General features: G+C 39.7%; 1 protein-coding gene across 5 annotated transcripts in view; it reads right to left on the reverse strand.

Annotated features, from left to right (window-relative positions):
- Positions 1-896: 896 nt before the first annotated feature.
- Positions 897-17,898, reverse strand: part of LOC109298642 (cTAGE family member 5-like) — a 103,854-nt gene continuing 86,852 nt past the window's right edge. For all 5 annotated transcript variants that reach the window (XM_019518850.1, XM_019518851.1, XM_019518852.1 and 2 more), the window contains 8 exons: positions 16,792-16,859; positions 15,773-15,855; positions 15,257-15,385; positions 12,217-12,375; positions 10,385-10,516; positions 6,249-6,325; positions 4,894-5,134; positions 897-2,909 (listed from right to left, as the gene is read on the reverse strand). In XM_019518850.1, coding sequence (XP_019374395.1) covers positions 2,740-2,909; positions 4,894-5,134; positions 6,249-6,325; positions 10,385-10,516; positions 12,217-12,375; positions 15,257-15,385; positions 15,773-15,855; positions 16,792-16,859 — 1,059 coding nt within the window. In that variant the 3' untranslated portion in view covers positions 897-2,739. The remainder of the gene's footprint in view (positions 2,910-4,893; positions 5,135-6,248; positions 6,326-10,384; positions 10,517-12,216; positions 12,376-15,256; positions 15,386-15,772; positions 15,856-16,791; positions 16,860-17,898) is intronic.

The following is a 17,898-nucleotide window of genomic DNA, read 5'->3' on the forward strand; positions in this document are numbered from 1 at the left end:
CCTATAAACTATTTAACACCCCCTCCTCCCAACAAGCAATCCAAGCTCTTCATCTGCCAGATCCTGCTTGCCTGCCATGGGCTTCTGATCTCTTCTCTAGACTTGTTTTTTTTGCATAGATGAGAAGCGTGAAAGTTCTTAATTTTTTTTTTTAAAGCAGAAAAACAAAGGCAAGATACTTCATTTTCCTGGATGTGGTGGCAGACATTCCAAGGGGGAGGGGGACTTGTTTAACCAGACAATATCTTGACCACCTTAATGTTTTGGGCAGTTTGTAACTGCTCTTCCTGCTTCTCATACACTTGCCATTCATGTCTGGAGTCTGAATGGTACTGGTAGAAACTAATGCAAATGGCATGAAAAGCAGGACTTGTTCAGCTAGCTCAAGCTTTAATATTTAGAAAAATGCTTCCTTCCCAACTTGGCCTGCAGGTTCTTACCCACTCCTATTCAGAAGCAAGAACAAAACATAACTAATAATTTTGTCTTAAATCATATCATAACTGTGACAAGATAGCCATAGTCATCCCAACTTGTGTTTTTGCAGTAAAATAAACCAACAAAAATTCTACCCTGGTTCATTGTAGCTATAAGCTTCATCCTGCTGGTTTCTTTTGTGCACGTTTTATTTGTGAAATGCTACACAAGATATGGCTTTCTGTAAACTGAATGCTAGAGATGGATGTAGCTGCCAGCCTTGGCCATTTTCAAGGGGACTAGGTGAAGCTGCAGAAACATGGCTAAAGCAGAAGGCCCCCAAGCTGGTTTCTGAGTGACTGCAAAGTGAATCCCTTTACAGACATTACAATCAGGAATAAGATTATAAAACAGATAATCCAAATATAGTGCAGTTTTAGCTTCAAGATATTATTAGCAATGATCACTCTGCAACCAAATGTCTTAGATGTAGTTTTATTGTAGTAGATAGTTGTGTTGTCTTAAATAAGCGTGGGCAATGAAGACCATCAACTATGGTGAAAAAAAGTTGCAACTTTCTGTGGCGCCAGTCTACATGCCACCCTCCTCCCCAGTCTCCCCAGCCAGAATTACTAAGAATTGCTATTGTGTTCCTATAGGAAGCCCAATAAACATTAGGATAAGGGTTTATTATTTGTGTTTTGGGCTGGGCTGTAAGCAATAACAAAATGGGGCTGTAGCCTTGGCCCTTGCCTCTTATCAGTAGCCAAGTGTATCAGTTTCCCCATGACTCAGTAGCAAAGTTCAGTCAATTTCGACTAAACTGCCACATCTACCACCTGTTTTGCTTCTAGCCCAAGTCAGTTATGTTCGTTAACTCTAGAGTCTTAGCCAGGAGCACAGGACCATGCTCCTCCTAAGCTTTCATTTACAAGACTTCAGACTTCTGTTACACAGAAAGGCCTGAAAATAGATACTTGCATGGAGTTCATCTTATCATCCTGTTTGATATTTCTGCTAATCCTCAGACGACACTGCCCCAATTGCTAATTACAACTACTTTGTGTGCCACAAGCCCCAGCCTCAAACGCAAACCCTCACTCTTCACTATTGCCACCACCCCCTAGCATACTTAGATTTTGTCACTACAAAAAAGTCTTTGATAATTTTCAGAATGTCATGTGGGACAATGTACAATGAATTAAGATCAGTGTAATTTATTTCATTGATGTTTATTTGATTTAATCATAAACCCTTCACTTTACAAACACAAGCAAAGCTGCCACAAAATTCCAGTTCAAGCTGCCTGTTAGATGGAGCCTCATCTTCAAACAGGCACGTTTGTAACACTGCTTCTTATTAAGATACCCCTATGAACCTCGTTGTTGCCCTTCTGCTCTGTGTACACTGTCAAAGATCAAGTGTAATACAAGAGGAAATTAACCCATTCAGATGTTTCCAGATTTGAAAATTATGATAGATACCACCTTTCAGAGCAACCCCAGTAACCAGGATGAGGAGATAAATGGATTAAGCTTGAAGCAGAGAACAGGGTAAGTCTATCTTTTCCACCATCCAATCAATTCATTCTTCCTCTTGACTACTTGTTTTATTTCTTCCATTAACTGAAAAAAAAAATCACAGATTCTGTACCTGATTATATTTAAGTTAAAGAATATTTCTACTTGTCTTTGGCTAGTGTTGTACTGTAAACTAAAACATAAATAATTTGAACTAAATGGCTCTCAGCAACATACATTAATATACAATCACAAACATTTTAACACTTCACTGGTTGTAAATTCCAACTGGATCAACATTCTGGCAGTGGCAGAGAAAGACAACACTCTACCCATGGAAATTTTGCTTCATGCTTTCAGACAAGTTGAAATAAACATTTAAATGAAGAAAATGATATTAAGTTATTTTCATGTTTGCCTTCTTCCTGCAATAAGTACCACTTCTGGCATGCAAAGATTGCCTGTGCAGCTAAACTTGGATAGAGAATAGCTAGACTGTAAGTGTTACTCTATTTGATTACAATTTTATATCCTCTGAACAGGTTACTCAAATTAAAAACAATATTTAATTTAAAAATGACTACTGTACAACAGAAATCATTTATTCACAGAATTCATAGTTAAGTCATCCTTATTTACAAAATACTATCCTGAGGATTATTCTATCAAGCTTAGATTTGCACAAAGTATTTTATTTATAATTCCTTAATGTAACACAAGTTACTTAACTGAAATTGAGAAGAAAAATTTAAAAAGGTACAGGAACAGTACAGCAAAGGGAATTTCTGACACACAAACGCTGTCAAGTTTCTTGTGGTGGTTCTGGATGTTCTGTAGCTGGTGCATTTAACTGATGAGTTAAGCCAGAAGTCAGCTCGTTTCTATTTTCAAGTGGAAGAGATAGAGGTGAAAAAAATCCAGCTCTCTGTGGTGGGTATTGAGAAAAAGGCCTTGGTGGAAATGGACTTCTCACTGTTTAAAGATTTATGAAGTGCTGGTTAGCTAGTAACATTGTCTTCAATACAGGAAAAATACACCCAGCAGACCCAATAGTGGTGGATACCCTTTTACCCTATCCCAATCAGCATTTCTTAGCAGTGACACTACTTTAGACACAGGCTACTTACTAAGCTGTAACAAAGACACCACCAAAAAAAAGGCTTGCGCTAGTTGTTAAATTTCTGATTGCTACCTTTCAGGTTTCTAGGGGGAGGGGAGAACAAAAACAGTGAAACCACTCAATGGTAGCCTGTTACTAAGGCTGTTGACATGTTAAATTAAAAGGCGTAATAGGATCTGCTGCACAATCCCAACAGTCGTGCCTCCTGCTATGCCACACATGCAGGGCAGGAAGTGCAATTTTGGGATCAGATACCAATCTTGCCATACTGCTGGTGGAGGAGGAATCCAGGATTGGGAAATCAGGTGCCTGTGCATTGGCAAGTACCAAGCTCAGCTCCCCTGCACTCCCATAGCTGTGAGCCCTTGTCACAGCCAAGAGCTCAAATGTGCTCCTGAGGCTGGGAGCCCTTTCAGGGGAAAGGGGCATAGAGGGGGCAGATCGAGGCAGCCTCAGCTGGGGCAGGGGCTGCCCAGGCACGGTGGGGCATGGCAGGGCAGGAGACAGAGGCACGGGCAGCTCATCTGGGGGGTAGCTTCCACTGCTGTGTGCACCCCCAGGAGAGGCATGGGGGACATGTGCTCCCCAGATTTGTGCACAGGGCAGGCTGCCTGTGTAGACCCAGGGCCAGAGGCCATGCCTCTTCAACCCCCCACCCCCCAAACAGACTTGCTGGCCAGATGCTGGTCTCCAGTCTGCTGGCTGCATAACAGCAGTTGGATCAGCATCAGCCAATATGGCTGGTTAATAATCGGCCATCGGTATTGGCTAAAAAAATCTTTATTGGTGCATCCCTACTTAAAAGACTTAACCAGTTAATCACATCCTAAGTGTAGTATGCTCATCAAGGGCCTAAGTATTTCAATGAAGGAAGGCTAATGTAACTGTGCATACACCACCATCATCTCAAAGTAGCATGTGCTTGAGAGCCAACACCTCCAGTGGCACAGGTTTGTGATCCTGAAAGAAACACTGAGATTTTACCCACTGGGGCTCTTCATGAGGTATAAGTGAGGATGTCTGCTTGCCAAACGTTAATGTGTTATGGTATACAACTTCAACATTTTATATGAAAAGACCCATACAAGACCTTTTATAAAACAGATTAAATGGGTGTTTCACCATGTTCACTGATGGACATTAATTAAAACGTAACTTAAAACCTATGTCAACAAGCCCTTGGAGTCTTATGAAATATCTCACTTGTCTTATGTGATAAGTGAATCCTCCTCTTCTCATTAGAAGTTATACTGCACTAATCTTTGGTACTATTCTCTTGTCCCTCTGACTTAGCCACGTTGATAAGGTCTGCCCAACATCTGATAATTTTAAGTTGCACCAGTACATTTGATACTGGTGACTGTGGAGTTGTATTGCCTCTTGTGAAACCTGGCTTGAAATAAATGGAATCACTTGGGCATCCAGAAATGGCATCTTCAGCACAGATGTTTCTGTCATAAGAACTAGTTGTACCAGTTCTACAGCTGTTGGGGAGCAGGACTCCACTACAGAATGTGGCCTGTTCTCATGACAGACTGACAAAGAGGAAGCAATTTTACAATTACACATGCATTATGCAAATACAGTGGGATGTGCTTAGGATGAAGCTTTGACCTTGACAGTATTTTCTATCAAACACCAGGTATTGTAACTCAGCCCCTTCACACTATTTTGATTTTTAAGAGGAACAGAGGGTGTATTCAGACAAGATCATACTGAAGGAGGACTTAAATTACTCCACTGCATCTCAGAAAACATTATACAAAAGGTAGGACAGTAATTTTAGTGATCTTAAAAAATTAAATGAAAATAACTGCTAACAAAGAAGTGACATACTTGCCAATGGAGGCCGAGGTAGACCAGCAAAATCCCTCATTGGAAAATATTCACGTGGTCCATACATGCCACCAGGAGGTGGAGGAGGAGGGGGGAAAGGAGGTCCTCTTCTTATAAAAGGCCCTCTAGGATCCACTGGTATCAGAGGAGCTCTGATTTGAGGGATGGGCGGGGCAGCAAACCCTGATCCAACTGCTTCACTTTCAGATGCGAGTGACTGATTAGACACATTTAGTAAATTCTACAGAAAACAGAAACTGGTAAATTAGTTTTGTGAAAAAACAAAACGTCCTCTGTACATTGAGATCCACACTCACAAGAGAGAGATCCAATCCACATCATGACTGAGTTGGGAGCTCCAGATTCTATACCTGGTTCTGCTAAGGAGGAAAACAGTCAAAGAAATAAAAGCAGGAACTATCCAAACACATCAGCAGTCACTTTGCTCACTGTCCATGTACATTGTATCCCTTTTCCCAAATCCTTTGGGTTGCATTTTTCAGGGGGTAAATTTAAGAGAGACACAGAATGTCTTGGCTTACTTATTTCAATACAGGCAGTCCTCGACTTATCACATTTCGAGTTACATTTCACATTTACAACATTTATAAATTGACATCCTGTTTCAAATTTGATGTCAGTTTCAATTTTACAATGCTTGATCCAACGCAACGCCACACGTGCGAACAAGTTTGCTGCATCGCCTATCTCCCTGGAAAACATCTGTCAAAACTTCCTTGGATACTTTCTTTAGGAAAGCAGACAAAACTCCAAAAAAACCTGCAGCCAAGACTCCTGAGAAGACTCCAGCCAAGAACCCTTCAAAAAGTCTAACTAAGAGCCCTTCAAAAAGTCTAGCAAAGTCACCTCAAAGAAGCCCTTCCAAATCAATATGATTGCTATTTAAAATATACATACATTAATGTAGCTGTTATTCATCTATAATTGACTGAGTACAAAATTCTGGGTTATTTTTGGTGAAAACAGGGTATCAAGCCTTGGTTGAGGGACCAACCAATCCCCCGTTTGTAACATTATTTCCTATGGGAAAATCAGTTCTGAGTTACAATGTTTTGACTTAAGACCCAGTTTTCAGGAGCCAATTGTGTCGTAAATCCGAGGACTGCCTGTACATGTGTTGTGGACACTATCAGTCTATACATAACAGCATACTAAAACAGCCAGACTTTGGAAAACACAACATTAACTACAAATTACAACAGCTCAAACTGTACATACACAGAAAAAACTTACCTTAAAATATGTTAAAGAACAAACATGTTTAGAAATCTCTTCTTGCAAAGAAAGGGATCAGTGAAAATAAGTTTTCTAAATCTTTTTGATCTGCTACTTACACTAAGGTTGGGATGGTCTTTTGTTCCATTTCCACTTGACTCCATTCTTGAACTGTTTTCAGAAGATGCCTGCCCATCTGTACAGCAAATTAACAAGTAAATCAGCACTGGGTTTTTCTGCTACATTTTTGCTGCATGAGAAAAAAAAACCTTACTGCAAATACACTTTTGAAAAATAGGAAATTGTCCAATGATGTAGGCCACTGTATCTGACATCTTGTCTGGTAACTGGTCTGTGGTCTACATGAAACGAGTTTCATGAAGCTGCCATAAATCATTACAGATAACACAAGTAATAGATGGAATTCCTTCTCCAGAATGGTTATGACCCCTGCTGCACTTTAAATTCTGTATGGCCAAGCAAGTCTTTACTCTCATGATCAGTGGTTGTCAACTGGGGGTATGTGTACCCCTAGGGGTACTTAAAAAGGTCATGGGGAGCATGCACCCTGGCAGAGGCCTGTGGGATATGTCTGTCCCCCCATATCTCTGCGTGGGGCTGAGGCGGCTACCACTGTATGCTGGGCTTTGTGCACCGCTGCAGCTGCTCTGGGAGCAGTGCGACACCACGTGCTTGCTGTCACCAGGCTGCACTGCGCCCCCTGCCTGCCTGGCAGTGGGACACATGTGGCATCACACCACTAAGGCAGCTGCAGTGGCAGGCAAAGTGCAGTGTGCAGCAGCAGCCGCCTCCAGCCCACACACTGATCAGGAGGGCACATGCCCACTGGACCTCCCCCAGGGTCCGTGCAGTGGCAAGAGCCGCCCCCACAACCCTGGATGAACTGCCCAGGCTCCAATTGTCCAATGACCTGCCCAGCCAGGGCCCCGTTCGCCCCAGCCACTGGCCCTGTCTGTGCCCCACTCCCTCCCTCACCACAGGGGCCTTGATCTGCATCCCCCATGGCCCTTTCCCCTCCCCAACAGACTTACCTGCTGGGGCATGGGGGGTGCATGCATGTGCTCAGCCCTCCCCTCCCCCCATAATTTTAATATAAAGGAGTACGGCTAAAACTGAGACAGAAGGGGTACACTTGTTAAAAAAGGTTGAAAACCTCTGCTCCTGATTTTGCTGTTTCTGTTCCTATTCTCTTAGGAATACACTTAGTGCAGATCATCTAACCCACTAAGGTTTGCTGAGGTCTGTCCTACTTCAGGGTGAAGGCCTAATTCAAAGATGGCTGCTGTAACAGACATGGCTGTCAACAATTTCAGAAGCAACCACAGAGACAGACAGTGTCCCTCTTCTGGATCAAGTCCTGGGTCAGGGTTAAGGAAGAGCAGTACAACTTTCCCCATACTCTTGTTACTTGTGCTGTATCTGTTTTTCAAATGCAGAGATACATTTGATCTCCAGTCTGAATCTGGCACTCTAAGAAGCAAAGTGTTCTTAGAGAAAAGAGAGGAGAGGGATTTCAAAGAAAACCCCCTTTCCAAGAAGAGAGAGAGGGGAGAGATACTTGACCTTTCTGCATATGCAAATGCCATTGAAACTAAATGAAACAGCTAAGCCAGAACAATAACTTGACATAAAAAATGACATTTATTTACATTTCCTATTTGGTCTGTCCCATTTGTGGATTTTGAAATGTTAAATGTTAGAGACAACATTATCAAGGTTTTTTTCAAGATCTCCAAGATAAATCTACCCAAAAAGACTTGCCTATCTTTACTGAAGGCATGCATGACTATATAAATTATTTAAAGTGTTGATTACTGTTAATATCACATAGTATAGAGAATATTAGTTTCCTGCAACTTTGCAGCATAGGCTGCACTGGTAGTCTGCCTAACAACTGTTTTAATTTGCTTGTAACTTTGTCAAAATTCTACCACTCAGACAGAAGCTGAGGTAGAAAGAGATAGAGACAGTTTTATAACCCCCACAAACACTTCCCTTTCAAGCATGAAACAGAATCCAGAATTCTTCAATCCCAACATTTCTCTGATGTTAGAAAGTATTTCTGACACCTACTAGCAAAGTGCATCATGTAGATCTAGAGACTGGTCAACAAGAGAAAGCAGCAGCCTGCTACTACAACCACCAAGTTACTCAACTCAAGTGGTACAGGTTCGTGCCACAAATCTAGAAGTTGTGATCTTGGTGATGATCTACAGGGCCATTCTCCTAATACGGTCTAAATGTTTTCCATTTTTTTTTTTAAACTGAAAACCTAAGAAGTCACATCATAACTATATTAAATGAATGTTAACATTGAAAAAACATGAACTCAGGAATTAGGAAGCACGTAAATTAAGATTGCCTTAACTTCTTAAGAATACAGCTCCTTGTATTGTAATGAATTTTTACAGCTGAATTACTTGCTCATATGCTATTTTTTCCTCCTGCAGGACCCTTCCCTCAGTCAGTACAAGCAGAATGATTTACAGATGTGCCACGATGATGCCACTGTACCCTCTCCTTCATCTGATGCAAGAAGCTGGAAAGTGTCTACTGCAAGATGGCAGGGCCTGAAGAAAATGTTTTGCTGAAGCAGCTACATGCCACCATGCTTCTCACACAGAGTTCTTGCATCTTACTGGGCAGGTTACTCAAGCCAAAACTTTCACAAGTGGTCCTTAAATGTTCCTCATTTCCTGGACAACCAATCTGAAACTTCTGAGACCTGATCTACAGGGCTAACAAGCACTCACGGCTGTGACTGAAGTGCTTTAAATCTGGTTTCTTTTTATGAACAGGTCACAAAACACTTAGATGCAGTAGAGGTGGATGTTGTTTACTTGGATTTTAGGAAGCCCTTTGATCTGGCATGTCATCCGACTCCTGTAAATAAATTAAGAGGCTGTGGGCTTAGATGATTAAACAGCCCGGTGGGTGGCAAATTGGTTTGGGGGAGAGGGGGCGGGGTGTCACACCCACAGAGTGGTAGCAGACAGGTTGGTATTGACCTGGATGGAAGGATGTGGGCATGGGGTCCCGCAAGGCTCGGTCCTTGAACCTGTACTCTTCAACATCTTCATCAGGGACTTGGATGTAGGCATGAAACTCTGTCCAAGTTTGTGGATGACACTAAATTGTGGGGTGAAGTGAACACATGGGAGGGTAGGGAATGACTGCAGGCAGACCTAGACAGATTGGAAGAGTAGGCTGAACACAACAGAATGCAGTTCAACAACAACAAATGCAGAGTGCTGTACCCAGGGCATAAAAATATCCAGTACACCCACTGGCTGCAAAATGACCCTCAGAAGCACAGAACCAGAAAAAGATCTTGGAGTTATAGTGGACTCCAAGACTAACGTGAGTTGTCAGTGTGATGAAATCATCAGCAAAGCTAACCACACTTTATCATGCATCAGCAGATGCATGACAAATAGAGCCAAGGAGGTGATACTTCCCCTCCATGTGGCATTGGGCAGACCACAGTTGGAGTACTGCATCCAGTTTTGGACACCGTACTTTAAGAAGGATGTGGATAACCTTGAGAGGGTCCAGAGGAGGGTCACTTGTATCGTTAAGGGTTTGCAGGCCAAGCCCTGTGAGGAGAGACTAAGGGACCTGGATCCCTTAGTCACAAGAGAAGGCTGAGAGGTAATCTTATGGCCGCATACAAATGCATTAATGGGGGCGCAGCAAGGAACTGAAGATGCTCTGTTCTGGAGATGTGCCTCTTGCAGTAACAAGGAACCATGGTCACAAACTGACAGACAGAGGGCAGATTTAGACTGGACGTCAGAAAGAACTTCTTCACAGTAAGGGTGGCCAGAATTTGGAATTGGCTCCCAAGGGAGGTGGTGCTCTCCCTTACCCTGGGGGTCTTTAAGAGAAGGCTGGATAGCCATCTGGCTGGGGTCATCTGACCCCAGCACTCCTTCCTAACCCAGGCAGGGGGTTGGACTCAATGATCTGTTGAGGTCCCTTCCGACTCTAGCATCTATGAATCTATGAAAAAGACAAGGACATGGAAAATAGGAAGTACTCTGAAAAGGCAAGGACTACATGTCTCAAAAGCTGAGCACCCAAGATTAGGGGACACTCAACAATATACCCAAAGGACTGCCTTCTCCATTAGACACTGGATTTCTTGAGGATCTGGCTCCATGATTTTTCCATAATATCACAGTAAGATCTGTCACTGAATAACATGATGGAACCAGATTAAAGTACTCCCTACCTGGTTTATCAAAAGGCTGCAGGTTATAGCTCCGTAGTTCTGCTGGTCCAGAAAGTCTTCCAGAGTTTGGGGGACTAGAATAAAATCGCTCTGGTCTCCGAGGAGGAAGAGCTGGATCGTTATACGGCTGACCTACCATTCAATAAATCACAGGAGGTAGTTCAGTGAAGATTCTCAAAGGTGTAGGGTCTTTTTCTTTTTGGTTTAAATTACATGCCTATCAGTTTGTCTTTTGGATTTCTTAAACAAACACCCAGATTAGTATATAAATCAATACAGGGAAATGGTCTTGAAATAAAAAACTCAACCATGAAGGTACAATCCTAACAATTTACACCTGGAAGCTAGAAACATCAAATTCTATCATATATACACATTGTTTATAGCAGGGCTGTCAAACTCAAATGAGCTGGTGAGCTGGATCCAGGCTTCAGGACTTCTTGCAGGCCAGATGACCCACCTCCAGGTCTGAACCATGGGACTTCTCAGCACAGTTCCCAGAGCTGTTGTGCTGCCACAGCCAGTGGCACAGGCATTAATGCCACTGCAACTCACTGCCTGACTCTGCTGCCAATTTGCATGCAGAACTGGGACTGAAAATTGGAAATTCAGCACAGTGGCACAGAGGCCCCTCAGTGCAGTGGGAGTAGCACTAATCCACCTCACAAGCTAGATCCTGAAGCAATAAAGCAAGTCATTGGGCCAGAAAAAGCCCTATGGGCCAGATGTTTTAGCACACTGTAAATCAGGCGTGTCAAACAACACAATCCTAGTATGCAAACTGTAATGGATGGGGCACTGCCACGGTGCAATGGTTTATCTGCATATGTTAAATAGCTGAATTAAGGTCTATGTTAAAATAAATCACCATATAATTTCAAAAAGATGATGTGCTCAATATAAATGAAGTTTGACTTTTATGACTTTGCTTCTACCTTAGTGTAACCCACTTCATTACAATCACAGTGCTTATATTCAAGTTGTGTCAGCATTTTACTCTAAAAGGTGATCTGAAGTGAACTTTTTTTTTTTAATTCCACTTGAGCCTATTTTTACTTGACAATGTACACAGATACTCTGGAAGAGTGCATTTTTTCTCCTCACTTGCTTTTTAAACATGGAAATGTCCATTTGGTGGTTGCAGATTTTCCCAAAGAGTAAGAGTGGAGTCTGGGGGAAACATTCATTGTTCCCTTTACATGCATTAGTTGAAAAAGGAAAGGTTCTTTATCAATCTTTAACAAAGTCCTTCTTTAATACAAAAAGGAAGTAACTGAGGTTAGCAGGCAACATAAGAACTAACACCAAAAATGTTCTCAGCAGTTCAGATAACCCATTCACATCATAGAAAATGTGTTTTTAGAAAAAGAGATTACCATATTTTACATTGCTACCTGCCTTCATTAAAAAAGCTGCTGTGCACACATTTGCTCCTACTTCAGTAGTAGTATTTTTAGTGATGTCATTATTCCACTAGTTCTCAAAGAAGCTTCCAGAGTAGACAGGTCTTGAATTTCTAATGTATAAAACAAGCCTCTAATATACTAACACTCAGCATTTTAACTACAAGTACTCAGTTATTTCATAGATGAATTTTATGTTGAGCACATCATAAAAAACACTCTGCTCCAGTATAAAGAAACCCTGTTAAATGTGGCAGCACACCTTCTAAGATGCATAGAAAACAGAGTCACGTTTCACAAAGGCAGACTGAAAACAGTGGCTACACTTGTTTAAAAAAAGATCTAGTATCTGAATAAAAAAGTCAGTTTCCAGTATCCTTTTCATTACATTTTTTACAAAATACCAGATGGCTCTGGAGATTTATTTACCTGTTGGAGGCAGAATTATCCTGCGATCTCTATCCCACGGAGGTGACAAAGACCCGGTATCTGAAGGCGGTCTGTGGGGATCAGACAACCTATCAGAAATCAACTCTCCTCTTTCATTAGCACCTTCATACATGGCTGGATTCCCTGGTCCTCTTGATCCTAATTAAAGAAACAAGAAAGATACCAATTTATCCAAATATTTTAATCATCTACTGCAGGAGTCTTAAGTCTGAAAGTGAGAAGGAAAAAAAAAAATCACACAGGAGCGGAAACACTTAAGATGTGGAGGATGCATAGTTCCAATGGGACTCTCCAATGAGCAAACTGTCTTTATCCACCACTCAACTGTTCACGTTCCTGCATCAGCTCAGGTATCACATTTACTGGAAGTGTTTAAAAAACTGGGATGATTTTGGAACGGGGGTAGAGGAATATAAGCTTACTGAACACACTTTTGTTGAATTATGTCACCTCTTATTAAAAAAGCAGCTTATTATAATCCTCATTATCCTGATTGAAGAAACCAGTACATTTCTGGTAAATCTTCCTCTCAATGTCAGCCTGTTTAAAGTGACACTGTCACATTAAAAGATTAAATGAACTTTGAAAAACCTCACTAAATGTTTTAAACTGCGATTCTGACAATTAATACCCTCATTGTATGAAAAGCCCCCCAAAAGGGATAGGAGCAGTAACAACAGTTTCCTTGTTTAGAAGAAACAGGAATTTTAAATGCAATAAGACAACCAAAAAATCAGAAGTGGATTTCAGGGGCAACATCTGAAGCTATTCTAATAACTTTTCTTTTTTAAACAGACTTAAAATTAAGTTGTGGTTTTCTTTAAAGTGTAATTTGCTCTGAAAAAGGGCATAGACTCCATAATGCATTTTTCACTTCAGTAGTTTTTCCCAATTTTAAACATTTCAAATTGAGTCTAGAATATGAAAGTCAAACTTTGCTCTTTCTTGCATAAAACAGAAAAGAGAACAGAAGCCATTAAAGCAATTAAAGATGAATTAACAATTTTGTTAACAAGCTATTTCTTCTCCTATAGCTAGACTGCTGTGCAAATGAAAAGTAGATATTTATTTCTGTCACTGAAATAAGCAGATGTGACTATGAATATACACTCGCAGTACAAATGCACTTTTAAGTCTGCTTGTATAAACTTTCTTTTCTCCTCTCCAGAATCAGCCATATTACTTAAGCTACTATTAATAGGTTTAAAGAAAAACCATTCAGTAGTTAAGTCTGACATCTTATTTAAGACACGTCTAAAGATGATTTTTAAACACAAAGCTATATATAAAATTAATTACCTCAACTATATGCCGTATTTATATCATTATATATTGATAATGAAGATATATTTTATATTAATAGCTAAAATTGAAATTTCAAACTGTCCTCTGCATTTTTTTGACTTCTTAGAATGGGATTTGCTTATTTTAAATGAGTTAATGAACAATATTGGTCTTTAAGAAAAGTTTTGCAATATTAAGTTTAATTATTCAGATTTCTCATCTTGCTTCATTTTACTTGTCTTGACAAACAAGAACCTCAACCATGCCTAAATTAGGGGTACAGGCAGTCCTCGACTTACAACATTTTGAGTTACATTTCGCATTGCAATGTTTATAAATTGACACCCTGTTTCAACTTTCTGAAGTCAGTTTCAACTTTACAATGCTTGATCTGATGCCACACCAGTGAACAGGTTCGCTGTGTCGCCCATCTCCCCGGAGAACATCTGTCCAAACTTCCTTGGACATTTTCTTTAAGAAAGCAGACAAGACTCCAGAAAAACTTACAGCCAAGACTCCAGCCAAGAACCCTTCAAAAAGTCCAGCAAAGTCACCTTAAAGAAGCCCTTCCAAAACAATATGATTGCTTTTTACAATATAAATACATAAATGTATCTATATTACTCATCTATAAAATTGATTGAGTACAAAATTGTGGGTTATTTTTGGTGAACACAGGGTATTGGGACTTAGTTCAGGAACCAATCCCCCATTTATAACATTGTTGCCCATGGGAAAATCAGTTCGGAGTTACAATATTTCAACTTAAGATGCAGTTTTCAGAAACCAATTGTGTCGTAAGTCTGAGAACTGCCTATCTGCCCTTATTCACAGGCAAGAATAAGTGATTAAGGGCCAGACATACCCAACACACAAATAATTGGAGCCAAGGCCAGGAAAAAGTAGCCCAGGCTCATTAAATAGCACTTGCCCAAAACAACTTCATTTTACCTCCATTCCTTCAGTTCTCTTCTAGATGGAAAAGAGTTTTAAATTCCCTTAACCACATCCCTTTGGAAGATATGGAGAAAGCAAGAGTCAGAGTTCTCTTGCTCACCTGCCTTTCCTCCTCCTCTCCTTCATCCTTGGGATGGAGCTATCCTCTTGTACTAAGACTGCAGCAGATTTGGACCAAGATGAGGGAAGGTCCCCTATATTTCAGGCCCCACTTGAAACTTATTTCTCACAAGATAACAAAGGACCTTTTATCATTCTTTTGGAACATAGGAGCTCCTTCCTCAACAAGCTATCAGTTATTGCTCTTTGAGATGGCAGTTTCTATCCAAGAAACAAATGATGCAATCAACCAACTTCACTGCTGATCTTCGAACAAATACTGAATAGGAAATTCTACCCCTTGAAAAGGTCTATGCTAAGCACCATTTGTCTGAGAATACCAAAAAAAAAAAAAAAAAAAAAAAAAAAAAAAATTAAAAACAAAGAGAGACCAAGTTTGGCAGTTCAGTTATCTACAACCAAGTGTTTCCACACAGCAATGTCAAGGATTAAAGCCACAACTGAATATTCCATTATTGTTGCTGCTATTATATCTATCAGTGATCAAAAAATTGTGGGAAAATATATTTTCAAGTTTATCATGGGAATTCATTTTATACTGAACTGGCTGTCTTACTGCTTTTTTAGGTTACCATCAAGAGAAAAAAGAGTGGAATAGATTTGTAATAGAGGAGAGAGAAATCCAGAATAGATATGTTTTCAAATTTAAGAATTGTACCTCTTCCTCCTCCACCTGGAAGTATAGGTGAAAGTCTTAAAGGACCCTCCAATAGTGTTGGAGGGGAAAGAAAAGCTCTTGTTTCAGATGAAGGCCGGCCCATTGGTGAGGGTCCATATGGGGAATGCTCTGGAATAGTTAAAACAAAATACTCAAGTTCACAAAGTCAGTGGTAATAGACTGTACATACAGTGTACTTTTTACTTCAAATTTAAAACTAAATTTTAGTCAAAAGCAAAATGAGTTTTGTGGTTGTATGTTTTAGAATGGACCTATTGTGTGTTATATTCAGTCTACTTTCAAAGACATTTAAAATGTCTTTTAGACAAAATACCCTTGAAAAAAATGTTGAAATGACTTAGTAATTTATACACAATAGATTCTTTTTTTTTAAAGTGCCATTTATATATACAAATAGCCAACTAAGCTTCCAATAAATATGTATGCACTGTTTTTTTTAGGGGAGAAAAAAAAAAAGAGTTGGGCTTGATGCTGCATTTAAAAAAAATACTGTACCTCTTCCAAATGGTCTAACTGGAACATCAAGAGCAAAAGGATCTTTCTCTAAAAGTTCAACTTTAAATTCTGTTTCCGTTAACCTGCAAATAAAAACAAACAAACAAAAAAAATAGCTGAAAGAGTGTATAAAAGTTTCTGGGTAATGCATCAGTTTCACTAACATTGCTAGTAAAACAAAAATCTTCTGGAATTTCATTTCTTAGTGGGTATCAAAGATACTAAACTAGGCAACTACAATTAAGAATAACTGTCACAGATAGTACAAATTATGAATATAGTAATTCCTTACAATATTTTTCCTCGCAATTATTTTCACATGTAACCCATGTCAAAAGGCGTCTTATAAAAAAACAACAGTACTTAATTTTAAAGTCAGGAAATAATCTAGTAACCTATGTTTCTGGTTAATAACACATACTAATAAGTTCCCAATGTGAAGCTTTTGTTTCTTTTCTGAAAGATCTATTTGATTTTAATATTTTACACTATCAAGTAGAACAACCCTAGCTAGGTTTCTGTTTGTGCACTTCTTTTAACAACTGTAATAGTGTAGTATTCTCTCTGGCAGTACCTATACCAAAGATGGACTCCACTATCTTCCACAAACGTAACAACAGTTTGGAAAGAGCTTGTGACCAATGGTGTAACATGCAGTTCCTAGCACAATTTCCATCATAATAAGGATAAGACATCTCTCCTGCTCAGTCTAGGATCTCAACAATTCAGCATGTTCCTGCCCTCTAAAATGTTTCCATTATCACAAAATATTAGACAGGGCAAGCTACATCTTTACAAATCTTTGGAGTCCTCAGTTAAGCATATTAGACTGAAAATTAACTAAGTGCTACAACACATTAAGTGATGCGCAATCTGAAAAAATAACTTGCACATTTTCAAACATACTCACGCCATATGAAAATGGATTGCATCTGTTTTTATGCTTTCCTCCAGTTCATTCATAAAGAACAAAAATAGTTCAACATATTTGTTTGGAATCCATACACTACTGTACTTACTTTTGTCTGCTGTGTGCATTTTCTTTTCTTATGTCATTGAGGTGTCTTTCTGCTGCCCGGGCTGTCAGCTTTGGAGGAAGAAAAAACCCCCTACTTATTAAATACCTCACATTTAAAGTACCATTTTAAAAAAAAGGAAAATGCAAAATGTGCATATGCATTAGAACTTCTCAACCAAAACATTGTAAGACTTCTAACTTACCTTTCTAAAATGCAGCAACATTGGCTAACATGCACAGCGACATTCTGATTTAGGCCAAAACTCCTAGGTATTTTACTTGATACCAAGCTTATAATAATGTATATGACACTTAATTTTAAGTCATTAGCAGCTCCACTACTACACTTTTTGGATCATATCACAAGAGTGGTGCCATTTTTGTGTGTCTTCCCATGATCACTGTAATCAATAATTAAACCACATGACTGCAGTCTTCTCAGAATCTCATTCTAAAAAGGCACACGCCACATAAGATTTTGCCATTTGAAAAAAACACTGCCACTGAAGAAAGCAGATGTGTAGTGTTATCAGTACTAATGACCTTATAAAATCTAAACGGGTGTTACAAGTGAAATATAATCTTAAATTGATAGTGAAGGCATTCAATTAAAAATCAGATCTCAAGTTAATTTTAAAAGAGCAAATAATACGCAGAGTAATACTTGTCTTTTCAATGATAAGAGCTGGGACTCTAATGAAAGACCCCCATTAAAATAATTTAAAATTCACCCGTGTTTCCAAAAAGGTTCTAAAACAAAGGAGCAGGCAGGATGGACCAAAAGGGTAAAAGGAAGTGGGGATGAAATACCAGGCTTTGGGTCTTTTCTGAAATAGAAAAATATTTGGCTTATCTTACAAAAGATCAAATTCTTCTTACAGGTATGTGCTTGCACTACTGGCCTCAACAGAATCCATATAAAAGTAGCTCATAGCATAATTTAGCCTCTGGTAGACTGATTCCTAAACAGACTCAGTAGCAGAGAGGTTAGAACTCCAGAGTTAAAATCCACTCAAGACTTGTGCTACAGGTACCCATTTACACTAAGCTGACAATTCTGGCCAAGGAGTCAGAAGCTGTTGGACATGACAGCCACATCACTCCCTGT

This window comes from Gavialis gangeticus, unplaced genomic scaffold, assembly GCF_001723915.1.
Source record: "Gavialis gangeticus isolate Ggan-Ray unplaced genomic scaffold, GavGan_comp1, whole genome shotgun sequence".
Classification (NCBI taxonomy): Eukaryota; Metazoa; Chordata; order Crocodylia; family Gavialidae; genus Gavialis; species Gavialis gangeticus.